Source organism: Nanorana parkeri, unplaced genomic scaffold, assembly GCF_000935625.1.
Source record: "Nanorana parkeri isolate BGI_ZX_2015 unplaced genomic scaffold, ASM93562v1 scaffold832, whole genome shotgun sequence".
Lineage (NCBI taxonomy): Eukaryota > Metazoa > Chordata > Amphibia > Anura > Dicroglossidae > Nanorana > Nanorana parkeri.
This window is the reverse complement of record NW_017307100.1, coordinates 72,867-89,789: the sequence shown is the minus strand read 5'-3', so window position 1 is coordinate 89,789 and position 16,923 is coordinate 72,867. Positions and strand designations below refer to the sequence as shown.

General features: G+C 39.1%; 1 protein-coding gene across 1 annotated transcript in view; it reads right to left on the bottom strand.

Moving 5' to 3' along the window:
* Positions 1–5,878: 5,878 nt before the first annotated feature.
* The window catches only part of GRIN2B (glutamate ionotropic receptor NMDA type subunit 2B), a 74,938-nt gene continuing 63,893 nt past the window's right edge, over positions 5,879–16,923 (bottom strand). The window contains exon 9 of the mRNA XM_018565309.1: positions 5,879–7,639. Within this exon, the coding sequence (XP_018420811.1) occupies positions 5,879–7,639 (1,761 nt within the window). The remainder of the gene's footprint in view (positions 7,640–16,923) is intronic.

The window sequence follows — 16,923 nt, the reverse complement described above, 5'->3', positions numbered from 1 at the left end:
ACATGCAAGGAAAATTGGAAAAGTTAGATTTTCCCTTTGCAAAGTTAACATGCTTTACTCTTAGGAAATCAATCCCAATGTTGTTTTTGTGCAGTTGAAGTTTGTTTGAAACATGCATCAAATGCAGGGCTGCAGGTTCTTATTTACTTAAAGGAGAACTATGGGGTTAAGGCTTTTCCCCATAGTTCTCCTTAGGGTAATGGGAGGACACAAACTAGCGTCCTCCCATCACCCTAAGCTCAGTATAGCGCGATAAAGAGAGCTGTGACAGGATCGAGAGGTGAGCGAACGCCGGTATGTGTTCGCTCACCTCCCAATCTGCTGAGCCGACCTGTGACAGTCTCATTGTCACAGGTCGGCTAGAACTATGAGGTGAGTGAAAAGCACTCACCTCATAGTTCTCCTTTAATGAAACATGAGGCTGCAATTCATCTGCTTTGCGTTGCATTTCTCTGCATACAACATGTCCTATTGTAGATAAATGTTGCACTACAGGAAAAATACAATTTAAACACAGACCTTTGTGTTCGAATGCACGTGTTTGAGCTGCACTGCGTTTGAACATAAAACTCAGCAATGCCTATGTTACGTGATCAATCCTATCGTTTTACACAAAGCTGGGAAAAGCAAGGAACAATAAAGTACATTTCTGGGGTATTCTAAAAACAATGTACAGAACCTGTACAATGTTCCAAGATTGGCATGTTATTTATTTTTTTGGCAGTTGTAAGGCGGCTCCTGATTAAAATAGGTAGTTTTAAAAGGATAGCTCTGCTTTCACTAAAAAAAGATAGAACATAAATAATTTAATAGTATTAAGATTACCTTTACAAGCCAACATGCAACTACTATGGTTTTCTACAATAGGTAAAATGTAAATCTTGCTTCCTTGCAATATGGCATTACTCTTGTTTCCTAATTGTGTGACTGACTTACTGCTTTCTAGGTTTGCACAGAGCCAAAAGTCAAATTAGAGATATCCCCTGAAATAGAGTTTTCCTTTAAAGAGCAACATCTGGCCCATTTGAATTAAGACCAGGTTGATTTATTTTTTGTTTGCTGCATTATTAATTACTGCATCCTAAGGAATGTCTACTCATAACCATTTAAAAGAGAACTGTGGGATAAGTGTTTTCCCCATAGTTCTCCTAAGTAGACATGTGCACTGCCAAAAAATTCGTTTAGTTTCGTTTCGTTTTAAATTCGGATCTGTGTTATTTCGTTTTTTGGGATTCGGGTGTGAAAGTCAATTCGGATTCGGAATTCGGACGAAATTCGGTAGCGGTAGTTCGTACGTTCGTTTCCTGTTATTATTCGTTTCTTATTCGTTTCGTTCGTTCGCAGCAAAGTGACATTTGAGGGGGAAAAAATATTTTTCTCCTTCTCTAATGTCCCTTTGTTCCAACGAACGAAACGAATAAGAAACGAATAATAACAGGAAACGAACGTACGAACTACCGCTACCGAATTTCGGAAATGGAAATTCGGATTCGTTTGCATTCGTTATGTCTGTAATTCGGAATTCGGATACATCCGAATGTCCGAAAATTCGTCCGAATTTCGATTCGGAACGAATCGCACATGTCTACTCCTAAGGGTCACGGGAGGTAATAAACTAGCGTCCTCCTGTGACCCAAAGCTCAGTATATTGCGAGCTACAGCTTGCGGTATACTGAGACCGCCACAGCTGGGACGGATCCCGACATTACTGTCGAGATCCACCCAGCTGTGTGGGTGACAGCTGGCTCTGCCTATCTAGAGGCAGAGCTCGCTGTACTAGCCTCCTCCCCCGTCATCGCTGGAGGATCGGAGCAGGGAGGGGGGGAATCCCTGCAGGAAGCCGTGACTGACCGTCACGGCTCTCTGCAGGGACATGATCGAGAAGCGAGCAACGGTATGTGTTCGCTCACTTCCCGATCTATTGAGCCGACGTGTGACAGTTTCATTGTCACACATCGGTTTGAACTGTGAGGATGAGTGATGTTCAGTCACCTCATAGTTCTCCTTTAAGTAAGTTAGAAGCTTTATCAGTTAAACCATTTTCTACACTGCTCAAGTGCTCAGGTTTTTCTCTATTCTTTTTCGTTTATACTTCCTATAAGCTAGCAATATATGGCTAGATTTCTCTCCCTCAGCCCCTCACGCTTATTACGAGAAATCACCTGATTTAAGCTGCGTGAATGGCGGAATCTCCCCAGCTGGCTATTGTATTCCACAGATGTCTAAATATCCGAACAGTGAGATGCAGTCACTGTTTGGTCGTCAATTTTCCACCCAGCTCCTGTAATTTTTCAATCAATTTTATTATATTACTGCATATTACTTGTTATTGTTACTGTATGTGAAGGGTCATTCTTTTTAAGTGTTTGCACAATAACACAGTTCAATTAAATCATAGTTAAATTATTTTATCGAAGTTAGTAAAGTACAAATGGGATACTAATTGAATACTAGACTTTGCGTTGAAAGGGTAACTGAACTGAGAAATTACTGCCCCCTATATGTGCCCACTTGTCTCTGTGCTTATAGACATGCTTACCAAATTGCCTCCATCTTGTATAGACCAGAAGGCATTTTGCACCTGCACAAGTTTCTAGTATAGGGCACAGTAACCCATTGATGTCAGCTCCAGACACTACTGGGTCAGACAACAGCAGTGGAAACAGGAAGAGGGAGCAATTTTCAGCACATCTTTAGGCATTTATTACAAAAGGAGTTAAGAAGGCATATTGGAGGCGGTACTTATCATTTCAATTACCCTTTCATATGTTCTTATCTGCACTGTTTTACTGAATAGATTTGATGGTTTTCTGTGCAGACATGCTCTTTGACTACACTTCCAAACAGGATAGTATTTGTGATCAAATGAGCAAACTCTTTGCAGATCATTCAATAGACACTGATTAATGTGTTGCTGTTATGGCCAAATGAACTTCAGAATTGTTCCCCAGTAACCAAAAAAAAGCAAAAAAATAATTCAACTATTTTGGATTTCACTGTACAAAACCCAATATAAAACCTATTTATCCTACAGTTTTAGCTATATTATAGCAATAACACCGGATGTGGGTTTTTAGAGGTATGAAATAGTATTGCATATGGGTGTGCATGTGTGTGTGTTTAAAAACAAATGGGAGTAAATTGCTGCAAATGGAGAGAAGATCAGATATACTGAAAAGTGTTTGCACAATGTTTATAAATGCAAGAATAAATATGCAAGGTACTACTGACTTTATCTAGTATACATACTTGTTCTTATTGCCTTTGTGTATTTTCTCTTTGAAAGTTGCACCAGTTGTTTGGTATAGCCAGTATACCAAAATTACCTAAATGACTACAGAAGCACTTCACAGGGATGAATTCAGGTGGACTTCTTTAGGACAATGAAACCTGCTACACATTTACTGTGTGAAGCTCATAATTCGCATTCCACATTATACCTTGATACACATGCCTTAAAGTGAGAAGTAAGAGTTCAGTATTTACTTAACACTTTGTTTTGTTTTACCAACTTTAAAACAGCCAGCTGCTAAATGGTCTAGCACAGAAAAGGTTAAATTGTTTGTCGGTGGTGCCACCATATTTGGGGGACAAATATATTGCCAGTTTCACATTCTGCTTTAATGGCTTCATAGATGTAAAGGCTATGAAGTTGGGGTAAAGTTGATGAGAGCTTCATTTCTAAGGTGGCTTCAGTAATTTGGCACATAAATTCAGAGTCTGTCATCTCATGACTCAAGGAATTGGCACATAATAAAATCTTCTTAACTCCAGGACCAAGCTCTGTCAATTGGCACATGAAGAAAAAAATAAAAATGAGCCAGGGATCTTGAAGAACTATGATCCAAAAGCTCTGGGAAATGGCACAGGGATACAGAGCCTTCAAACCCATAAAATAGGTGTCTTGTGGCAAGACACGCAGCCATCTCCCTCTGTGTAACTACAAATTCATTGAAAAGTCTATTGAAAAAAAATCAACCACATATTTACAAAAAAAAAGAAAAATTAACAGTGGGCGGTAGGACCCCATCCTGTTTTTCTGATGACTGAAGCGGCACCCTGATTTCTCTCCCTTCACATTCACTGTGATGGAAGGACTAATTGGAGGCTAGGATGGCGCTTCCCATTATCTCCAGCTATAACCATGTGCCACCTAGGAGAAATTAAGATTAATGCCCTTATGGTCATAGCTCTTGTGCTAGGATACTGCCCTCAGTCACCACACCAACCATACCATGTGCTCTCTACACTTTTTAAGTCATCTTTCCATTGTCCATCCAATAATGTGTTATCTGCTTCAGTAAACGTTAATGGAAATACATATATGTGAACATTATATTATAGGTTGAGTTGCAGAGCTTGTTACAGTTAGCCCTCAGAAAAACGGATCATATAACTATGATCAACCATTATGTGCTTAATGGAAAGAGCGTTTTTCACAATTGGTTGGTGTTTTCATTGTAACAATGGTCAGAAAATGGTTATGTACAGTATTTGTCCATTTAATACTTCCATTTTATAATTTCAAAATGTTTAATTGCAGCCATTAGACGCCTGGGATTGAAGTGGTAAAATTCACTCACTTGTGATATATGGCATTTCATATGATGCTGTTTATGGTGTTTGGAAACAGGCTGTGGGAAATAATGAACCTAGATTCCTAAAAATGCCTTCACTATGAAGGACAACCATAATTCCTAAACCCAGACTGGTACTATCTGTTTCTGAAAAGACAGTGCCATACTAGGAAGCCCTTGGATGCAGATGTGATTCATATAGCCTATTGTCCTGATAATTCTATATCTGTGTCTAATTTTAAACAGTCTTTTATGGCTGAGATCATAGAACTAATGAACTGCAGAACAGCAGAATTACAAGTCTTGCACAGCCAACTAAATATAAAAAATATAAAAACCTTTATAAGATTTCACTGCTGGATTTCTGAGTTTACTATTCTACAAATTAATGGAAAGCAAATAAATTCAAATCCTGCTTATAGATTACAATTGTTTGGGCATTAAAAGTAGCTGTAAATATTATAGTGATGTTCCTGAGCAGCAAAAAAAATTCAGTTCATTAAAGAACCAACAGATTTTTGGTAAAAATTAAATATGTATTTTTACCTTTGTGTATTTGCAAAGTAAGTATCTGCAGGGTATGGCATCTCAAATGATTAGATCTGAATGCATATAAACAGAATATTGTCGTTTTAAAACAAATAAATGATTGGAAGAAATGAGTTAATGAAGGATGGACAAGTGGAGTTATCTCACTTTAGGATTCATGTAGTCATACATTTCCAGCCACATGTGTATTCAGACATTCTCAACACAACAAACATTATCACTTAAATCAGGGCAGATCCCAGTTATCATTTGCTCATCTGTATGGAATCCCCAGGTTCCATTCCTGCATTAAGAGGACTTTGGAAGCTTTCCATAGTGTAAGCAGTACCCTCTTTCATTCTAAAACTTCCCCTGCACCAACTTTCCTTTATTCTTTTTCAAGTTACCCTTCTGATTCTTTTCCCAGCTCTTCAATAATTGGTTTAGGAAGAAAATTCAAGAACGTCTGTACATATTAATTTATCCTCCCTTCTTTACAGGGCTCAGCCCAAGTCTCAGGTAAATTAAGACAAACAATACCCCCCTATCCCTCTTTATTGACAGCTTGGTGCTTCTTCAGACTATGATATGAACTCCTTATGAATAGAAATACGAGATGGCCCCAGGAAGAGAAGAAAAAAATAAAAATAAAAAGGCTGCATTTCATCCCATACCAACAGCATTCAAGAACACATGTGTCCTGCTTCACTGTAAGAGAATAACATTTGGGAACTGGGAAACACAGAATTTAGGTCCCAGCCCAAATCCCCCTCTCAGACGTCTGACTCAATGCTGGATAACTTCTCGTACACATGGCCATTGGTAGAGTTGTTGAAAGATCTGGGGTTCTTATTGTTTGAAACGCAGGCATTGGATTGATTTCCTATACAAATGTCTTTTTGGAAACGTCCTGTGGGACCCGCATTTAAAGCAGTGAGTGATTTACCAGTCCCTCGGAAGTCCGATCTTCCCTTCAAGCCACCAATAGCTGGTTGCCTAAAATAGTAGGGCTTGCTCCCATGCAACAGGCATTGATCATCCCCAAAAGTTGGAATAAATGGGTTTTGGGTGACTCGGTCAGGGTAAAGGGAACGGCTGAGCATGTGCCCCCCTGGATTATGGCCTGGGCCATGGGACTTGCTTGCAAAGGATGACTCATTAGGCATTTCAAACATATGAGCATATGGGCTGCCATCCAGGAAGCGCTCTTTATCTTTCAAGCTGACACTGCGTGGAGCTAAGGTCACATCTTCTTTTTGAAGGTCCACAAAAGTGTCGTAGGAATGCTGGCGATGGAGCTTGCTTCGGTTTCGCTTTTGGGCTTTGCCATTTGATGGGCTTTGTGGATATTTGGAGTTGGCAGGTGGAATTGGCCGTGCATCCAAGTCTTGGAGTGAGTTGTCCTCACTGATGTCATAAAGATTTCCTGCTTTCTTGCAGACTTCACAGCGGATACAGGCTTGGCGGTTGGTATTCTGTCCTGTGTAATTGTGCACCTTTGAAGGACAGTTACGACAGAAGTTAGCCGCAGTTCTGTCTTCCCACTCCACGTTAGAAAGATTTTTCTCCCAAGCATTTCCTCCGGTGCCATGTTTTCTTTCATTCTGCCCATACTCACCGGTATGTTTCTGATGTTGCCTATTAGAGCAAGAACTCTCATGTTTAAACTCCTCTCCTCTTTCTTTGTACATATCTGTCAGGTCTACATGTTCCCAGTGAGGGTTGTTTTCCTTCGTCCGGAACTGATCCAGATAAAAATCTCGTAGACCTTCTTTGTCTCTGAAGTAGCGTTTGTGATCAGGAGACCTTGGACGCCGACGATAGGCCAATTCTATCTCATCAAATTCCCTTCGAGATTTAGCAGAAGCTGGCCTTTTCTTTAGACTATCTTTATATTGTTTTCTCCTTTTTGCATTACCTTCAATGTTGCCATATGTGACAGTATGTGTGGATATATCAGAAACATCTGACCTAATTAAGTCATCATGTGCACCATAGCGATCACTTTTAAATGAAAACTTTCCATAAAGGTCACCTATTTGGGTTGTTGGGTGTTTAGTAGGCAAGCCTATATCTAAGGGTTTCTTGGATAGTGATCTGGGCTGTGTTGTGAAAGGAGCATTTTCGCAGTCATATAAACCATCAATAGAACTATTACTCCCTAAACTGTGTGGTCTGTGATGATGAAAATGATCTTGGTAGACATTGCTATCTTTAAGCTGAAGATTTCCAAAGGTTCTTTCAACTTCAGAGATGTAGTCACTGAATAGATTCTCCTCAGGCTGAAAAGATTTGCAGTCAGAGTGAGTAAAGCTCCGCCGATGTTCAGAGATATCATATACTGAAGATTCCCGGCGTATGAAGTCTAATGCACTCTGAGGAGACCCATTTACCCCAGAAAGATTAGCCATATTCTTGGCAGTCCGGAGGAGTCGTAGTATATTAGAGTGTGTGTTATTCATTGTAGCTGAAGGGGAGTTCATCGTAGACTGTCTGTCTTCTATAGGGACACCATGAATACAACTGTAAATACCCTAAAGTGAAAAAGAAAAACAGGTTTAGTTTGTAGCATTAACTCATTTATTTAGCATAAACTTACATATATTAATGTATACAGTGGAAAGTCACAGTTTATAGCCTAATACAACAATATGTAGAAAAGTTAAAGAAAAGTATATTAAAATATTAACAAGCTGCAGCACAAGACTTCCTAAGTCTATGTCTTGCAATGGAACTGTGTACTCAAAGTTATATACTGTATTGAATCATAAGGCTAAACTTTTATAGGAATTTCAGGATCAGGACAGTTGGGGCCTGAGGAAAAGGTATGTAAAAGCATTTTAGAGTGCCTCTTTGAACTCTATATATACTTTGTAACTTAAAGAAGAACTCCAGGAAAACTTTTTCTTAACTCTTGCAGTGGGGTTAAATAACAAAGATATACTCACCTGAAGCTCCTAGCCAGCCAGCTGTCGCAGCACTCCCTCCAGCCTGTCTCCTCCTACGCTGCAGCATCCGAATCTTACTCAGCTTCCTCACGTCTATACACTGTGTATAGGACATGATGAATTACGGGACCTTATAAGACCGCTGCAAGGGAGGGAGAGCAAGGCTGAAAGGACCGGTCTAAGAAGAAGCTGGCTTGGAGCATCGGGTGAGTATAAGTAATTTTTTTAACCTAGAGACAAACGATCCCCACTACAAAGGTTAATAATAAAAATTTCCTGGAATTCTTCTTTAAAATATAACTCCACAAAAACACTGTTGTAATGCGCATATGTTTATCGCTTTACCTGCCAAAGAAATTGTAATTCTGTTTAACCAGTCTCCTGATTTATGCTTGTCTGCCCAGACATGTGACATATTTATTTCCTAGTGTGGCAATTAGCATACCTTGTCACCTCCCTTCCTCTAACTTGCTCACTGGGCAAGTAATAAAGCTGCTCATTGCTGCTCAATCAGCAGGAAGGTTATCTGGGAATCAGCTGAACCAGGAATTACTACAATGATCTTTGTGGCTCAGTAATGTGGATGACGTGGGCAAATTACAGCTAAGTAGCTAAAAAAAGTAGTAAGTAGCTAAAAAAATGTACAAATCCTATGGCAGGTTTGCCAGTAAATTTGCTTTAATTAAACAATTACACATTTCATTCTTTTTAGTAAAAGATTGCCTCAGGTCCTGAATTTAGAGTATGTTCATTTCAGTGGGGTTCCACCCCAGCATTCAAATTGGTCTTCTCCTTCTTTTCATTGCATCTTGCCCCCAGTACACATACCTCACTTCCCAGTGTCCATGCAAGCAAGGGGATGCCCCCTCCTGTATATAGAACTTACCAGTTTTCACACCAGCAGGGCATGTGTGTATTATCTATTAGAGGTATGTCTCCAGGGTATGTGTGATAAAGGTAGTGTCACTACTCTAACTAAGTGTGCCTTCTGAACTACAACAGAACATCTGAACTTCCCACAGTCTATCATCATCATTGCTTGCTGGAAGCAATGCATGATGGCATATGTAGCCTTGAGAAATTGAGATTGCATCACATCACACAGCAGGCAAAGCACACTGGGAATCCAGGAAGTTGTTGAAAGTGATGGTTAGATGGAAGGTAGCATGCATTAGGGAATTTTTTCAAGTAAGCTTTGACTGCATTATCAAAAACAACTATAGTGTGTTTTCCTATTACATTATTATTAGTCACAGAGGCAATGAGTAAAAAGAAAACTGACACATACCAATGCTGCTAAATTTGGTCTTGAAATTTAGGCATCGATGACTTCTGCTTACATAAGGGGTTAAAAACCCTGGTGGTTAACCCATCAGATAAAAGTCCCCAGGGGTGAGTCTCCAAAGTGTGTAAGTTAACCCTTCAGAGGTAGGTTTCAAAAGCATGTGTGGTAACACATGTCTACAGCCAATGGGGGGTGTGGTAATCAGTGGCCAGTCTATGGCAAATGTGCCCAATGCCTCAGTCAGCAGCATTAATCCTTCAATGACCAGTCTAGTAAGTGTGTTAAACTCACGGTGTCCATTCTCCAGAGTATGTGCACGGCCCCCTTACAAGGTGCAGTCTCCAGAGTGTGTATGCTAATCTTTAGTGGGTCTTTTGTATGCATTAAAGTGAGACAACTAGATAATCAGGTGAAATACATATTTGTTTACCGTTTTGTCTGCCAAGTGCCTGACAATTTTATTTAGCTGCTTTGATTCACACATATCTGGCACACAGTACAGTGAGGTAGACCATCTGACTTCTTTCTGGTTCAGCTTTATTACTTCCTGGATCACTCCCATGTTCATTGAACAGAAATAACATAGAGTCATGGCCTGGTGAGCAGGCTGGAGAGGAAAAGGCATTGGAAGCTGCATTGCTGAACCAGGAAATACGTAAATCATCTGGTTGTGCGGTGTGGTAGATGTGTGTAAATTGCAAGAATGGCTGTTCACAACTACAAATCCTTTAGCCGCTAAAACGGTAAACCTACATACTTCTTAGATGTGCATGTAGGAGTCTGCCTGGAGTTCTTCTTTAACCCTGTGATAATATGTACTTATAAAAACATTGCATATAAAAACATTGCACACACCCTGTACTGACGATCCCTGCCCCCCACTTTATTGTCCAGCATTATGAAGAAGATAAGTCCAGAGACTCTTGCCCATGTGACTGGTCATATCATTGTCATTGTGCTATGGAGGATCTCTGGCAAGGTGAGGGGAGGCCCCTGTCCACAACTTGCATCCTCCTCCCCACCCACCTTGTCTAAACCTAAAAAGCCTTTCTGGGATAAGGGCCTGGTATGGATTTTGGAGGGACCACACATTGATTTTTACATTTACGGTTTCTATATTTTAGACTGGGGTGCCTCAAGATTTTGCATACGTTTAATGGGTGCCAGGATTGAAAAAAGGTTGAGAAATGCTGCCCTACTATATGTATGTATACTATACTTATGTCCTTGCCCTTACTGGTAACAGTCATCAGCCACTAGGATATTGGCTTATGAGGTTGTTCAAAAAATCCTATACACTGTATTTACTTGTGTTTGCAAATTTTTTTTTACTCAATAGGGTCTTTCAGGAAGATAAAAAAAACACTGAAAGATAAACTCTTGTCAAGAAAAGAACACCACCGCAGAAAACAATTGACTTTTTTTTTCGTAATGCATTTTTCTAATTCCACATTAAAAAGACTCTACAATTAAACCCTAGAAAGCTGCAGTATCTTCAGTCACAATTAATTAAAATTCTGCTGACAACTGCACCTGGAATGCAGAGCTACTGCATGCAGCATGACCTAGTGCTGAGTTTAGGGTACATGGCCCAAAAGTAGAGCTCCAGTTGACAGATAAGTTTATAAAGACATTCACATTTTTACCCACCCTCCTCTACCCTATTTAAAGTGACACTAACGGCCTAAAGTAACCCTGTTTCTGGAACAAAATAAAACAAAGCAAACTATAAAAAAAAAAGGTTTTAGGGCCTGTGTTGACACGCTTTGATGGGCAAATGCAGTGTGCTTTTGACATCAATTTGAGACATCTCTGAGATCAATCAGAATTTATTACATTTGGATTTAACCTTTAGCTGATGTGCATTTGACCCACTTCAAACAGCACTTGTATTCCTATGCACTTGTATGGGGGAGAAGCAGTTCTGAAGTTAAAAAATCCCCAGCAACACAGGCCCTTATACACTTTTGCTAAAGGCAGTGTGTTAAATCTTCACTCTCTGGTCACAACTACTCTCTGGATAGCTTGTCTACTGCTGAGCGATGTGGATGCTCCCACCAGCTGCTACATCAATACTGCATTCACCAAGTGACATAGTGGCTGGTGGGAAGAATCACAGCACCCAATGACTCACATGCTATCTAACACTCCTGGAAGTCTCAGATAGCAAGGGTGCCCAGAGACTGAACATTTAACACACTTCCCACCACAAAGGTAAGTATAAATCTTCTTCTTTTACAGGGTGGATTTGTTATAATATTTTTTTCCCCAGTGATAGGGGAACTTTAAGGCAGACCTACATTTATAAACTCTATGGGGCAGCACTACCACCACTAGATGGTGCTGAGGAGCATAGGATTTTCTATGCTCCTCAGCACCATGTACTGGCGGTAGTGCCATGTGAACTGTAATGGGGTAAGGGTTAGAAATCAACTCCAATGTGTTTAAATTTGTAAAATGTGTACTAAATTATGATAGACTTGGTGGTACGTAATATATTTTAAGTCCAAAATATAGCTGCTCCCACTATATAGTGTTACAGAAAACCTGTACAAGTGCTTATGTATGGACATATGTCTAATACTTGAATGCAATAGTTGGATGCATACCAGCACACATTGTCCAGCTTATCACATTTTGTTTTCAATTTGAAGAATCATTTTAGTATATTTCATTATCTTCATTATAAAATCTACATTAGAAATCCTTTAAGGGACACATCTATTACTGAATGTATTAGATAAAGTGTTACAAAAAGAAATACTCAGTGCTCTGCTTCAAACCTCCATTTGTAGTAATAAGATGAAAACCAACTTTAATACCTTAATACATTATTTTGGCATTAAGTGCACATTAATGACAAGGCTTTTTGCAGCATAAGGCAAGCTGGCCTTTAATGTGTCTTTTCACTTTTTATCCTGTTCATCCTTTAATGTCGTGTTTATGTGAATCACTGATTTAAATTAATATACTAATAGCCTTTTGCAAATGTTTAATATATTAAAATAATCCTAATTAACATAATTCTAAATGTACCAAATTGGATGGGCTAGACCCAACTTCCATCTTTTTGTCCTTGAAGGTTACTTCGGCAGAAAAGGCCTGTTATTAAACATCAAAAACTCGTGGTAAAGCTCATATTCTATATCTTGAATGATTTAGGATTTATTGGTCAAGGAATATACTGTATTTGTTTTATAAATGCTAGACTAGCTCTGGTTATACATTTAGTACAATAAATATCAATACAAGCTGGCACAGAGTCACTGTACATAGGAAAAAAGGCCAGCTGATCCTAAATTATCACCTAGCAGCCCCATTGCTTAATGCTAATAGTTGGCCTGTTTATGAAAGTAATTTATATTGGTTCATTGCAATTTAAAATCTACATGATTTCACAGATGATCAAGAAAAAACCAGTGTAGCGCTGCAGTACTGACAATCTGTAATAAAGAGATAGGGAGATCAGATATAATGTAAGAAAATGTAACACATTTTTGCCCAAAATCAAAAGTAAATGCATTTAAAAAGCCTGTGATAAATACAGATTTGTTCCAGGAATAGGATATTGAAATATAGCAGTAATGAAGCACATGGTTTACATGTTCCCTTCTTTAAATAAGGCAAATTTCTAATTCAATCAAATTTAAGTACTGAACTTGAGCATTTACATGGACTGTTGGATGGTCTGACAAATCTTTGGTAAATCGTCCAAGATGTGGACGATTTACCAATGTGTGAGGCAAATGGTTATTATCTGCACTAATACAAAGCTCCTTTTCTTGATAAATGCAGTTTTGACAGTGTCTGCGTGGTCCACTTTTCAACGGGCAAGTTTACAAAAAGTATATTTTTCCATATGCAGCCCTTAGGGAAAGACATACAAGGCTGGTAGAGTAGCCAGGCTAGGGTAGCCTTCTATATGCATATGAACACCATTGGCTACAGTCCCTAATCCAGCATACCCCACAATTTGGAGCTCTGCTCTGTCTAAACTGCACAGACAGCTGCACTGTAAAGAGAGCTCAATAAAAACCATCAAATTTAAAAGTGTCTGCAAAAAAAGTATGGAATTGTAAAGGCAGCCACTCTTAGAGTTCATTGTTACACCATAGAATACAGTGAACCGGTCCTTTGAAATAGAAAAGGCCAAACCTGACAAAGTGGAAATGATATTCTCACATAAAATAAATCTCTTCAACAAATAATTGTATTTGTATAAGCTAGGATTTACCAGCCAGGGCAGCAGTGTACATACATAGGGATTATTTATAAAAGTTCTGCCCTGCTATCATATACTCAAAAAAAAACAAAACTAAAACATGTGTAGGGATGTTTTAGAACAGTATAAAGCAAGTCTTAGGATCCATGTGGCCTGCCTGCTTTCTGTTTAGAAGTTTTATAAGGGTTGATCCACTTTTGTTGTTTAGGGGTTTTCTTTTGTTGCATTATCTGTCAGAATCTGTTGAGTGTTAGCTAGCCAATCCCTGAGGAATTTGTCATTATTGGGTTGGACCAGGATAAAACAAATATGGTGAGTAAGCTTTCGAAGGGGTCTTTAGCTGCAGGCTATAGCCTGAGTCTGGGAGCCCTTTGGGGCTAAGTGTAAAAGGTGTGTAATTTTTCTGTTTTGCAAAGAAAGAAAGAGCTGTGCACAATTGTGGAGAACTTCTTTCAGTCTGCTGTTTTTATGTATTAATGTAATAAATCTGAGCACCTGCCCAAAGACCGTCAGACTGGGATGTAGTTACAGGTATTGCATCCGTCACCCAAAGTCCCACAATTAAGTTACAGAAAAGTTATCCAGAACTGGATTTGTTAAATAAACAAGTGAGTAACAATACCCAGGAGCAGGGTTATCTCAGCTGGGGGGTTGGACCTGCATTATACGAGGGCCAACAAGGTGGAGGCACTGCCAAAAACCTGTATCTTAGAAGTCCCACCCTAGCAAAGGGTCAGCCGTCAAGTTTATAACAGTAAAAAGAATAAGTAACCTTGAACTGTTAACAATATTCACACATGCTATCCATACTGGGAATATTTTCTTTTTCCCTGTGGCCTTATATACAGAGTTTTTTTTTATGTTAAAATGATAATATATTTTTTAATGTGTATCTTGCCATGAATCCTTGGGTCATATCGTCTCTGCAGCAATCTTTTTTTTCAGGGTTATTTATGTAAATCATGTCAATAGATCCTTGGCTATAAATCAGTGGATCATTTCACAAATTGAATCACTCATTCCAGCATCTCTTTACTTTGCATTGTGATTTATACAATGCAAACAAAAGCAACATGGCAAATGCAACATTGTCTTATAGTGTAAACTAGGCATATATAAAAGACTCCTTTTTTAACTCTGCCTTTGCTTATGCTCCAAATCTGCCTTTGCTTATGCCCCCCGTACTCCCCTGAACATCAGCATTCAGGTTGGGAAACAAGGGCTGGTACTGTGAGCCAATTATACTTTGCTGCAACGTGCTGTGTAGCTAATAAATGGAGCTTACTGATTGAAAGAAAGAGTGCATGACTTTCTAAAAGCCATAAAAGCAGTCACCCATATGAAAAACCCATTGCAAGGAGTGCCATTATAGTATATGGAAATTCCCATCTTCAAGATGGCACATAAGCTGTGGTTTTATTGGGTAGGCTGCACAGCTGCAAAATTGGCTTTATACAACTAGTTGATCTTGTGGGAATAAGTGCAAAGATGGACTTATAAAGTGAAATGTTTTCTAAACCTATCCCACACCTCCTCCAAATGCAAAAATGTGGAACAAGAAATAGACTAACAAACCCCAAGGATGACTTTTTTTAGATATACATTTTTGTGCCTCTGTTAATAAAGAAAAATATTATATCACCACTCTGCTACAGATAGCTGAATCACCTTTCATCATTTAGGAGTTATTCTCAAGATGACCAACATTCTTGATAACCTGGCACTAAATCACAGACCCGACCTAAGCAATTGCTTAGAGTGACAGAATGTAACCAATTCTGTCACCATGGCTCAGAGGGTATGATGGAGATTACATAGTATTTGGGGTTGAATATAGACATACGTCCATCAAGTCCAACCCATATAGGTCCACGCATCATCTCATTCTTAGGGATACTGGTATCCCTAAGATGGAACAGCTCCTCTCCTTTTTTATTCCCATAGAGGGTGCCTGACAGCACAGTACTTTCCTCAGTTCATGCCTCTTTTGCTAATAAGTTATCCTCCTAGTGTCATGTCACTATATCACATATTACCAATGAAAGCCTCTCCGGCAATCCTACTCTCTAGGCTGCATCTTTTGAAATTACAAGGGGAGCCGGAAAAGGTGATCTGATTTTAGAAGACAATTTTTTGGTACTCTCACAATTTATTTTGAAAAATGAAGTCTTTTATTACAAGTACCAGGAGTTCTCTGTTGTACTGTGTACCGTGTCACTCTGTTCAGTTGTCACAAGTTTAGAGAATACCTGGTACTTCCAGGTAATGACGAGCATGTGAATCATTCTTCGTTTTCTCATTTGACAGCACTGGTACTTGCTGATTGGTCCAGTGCTGTCAACCAGGGCTTTTCTTCCTCACTCCCAGTGGCGTAACAGAGTGTTAGGGAAAGGAAGGAAAGTTGAGTATGTGCAGCTGTGGAGGAAGCATTAAAGTAAGCCTGTTGCGTTGCCCTGCATAAGAAAATCACAATTTTGCTCATAGTGTACAACACATTCCCACATTTAGAAGTGCACAGAAGTGCTCAGTAATTGTTGTGTTGCAAATAGCAAATCCTTTTTAAACCTACAAACCAATATAGTATACATACACCAAAAGAGTGTACCCATACATTTTCCTTCTCTTTATTCAATGTCCAATTATAACTTTTAACTTGGGCAAAGTCAAAAGTTAAACCATTCCCCTCTCACTACAATCACTTCCCGTGCTGATGATGCAGACAGATCCTATTCTGTAGCTAGATAGTGTCACCTATACCATTTTTCCTTGTTATTTGATAGTATAACAGTGCCATCATAGACCACGTGCATGATACTAAAAACCTGTGTCAACAGCCTTTGGGCTTGTGTCAATGGCATCAGTTTGACATTAATCTGAGATGCTTTTGAGATCATTCAGAATTTATTCACAGGTAAGTTTGATCTAGAGTTAACTTCCTGATTTAATGTGTAGCAAGTAAGTTGCGCTCGGTCAAAATATAAGTGGATTTTGAAATACGATACAATAATCTCTCAAAACAAATGGAAAGATTACGTGCAGATAACGGGAATCAAATATCTCAACTAGTGACCGTAAATTAATTGTTAAAAAGGTATGTGAACGTGTCAATCACAGCCCGGTGTTAATTGAGTGTTTATATATGCATAGTGAGCTTGACATAATCCTTCCTTCCTGATTCGCATTTCACCTGCTTCAAATGGGCTTTGCATTCTCATATACTTGTAGGGGAATGCTAAACGTATGACACACACAAAAGCACAGGCCCTAATTAAGTAACAGAGGGCATATTAGTGAATTAAAGTAGTATTAAGGTCATTAGGGTAAAAACAGCCCAGCACCTTTTTTCTACCCCAGCCCCCCCCC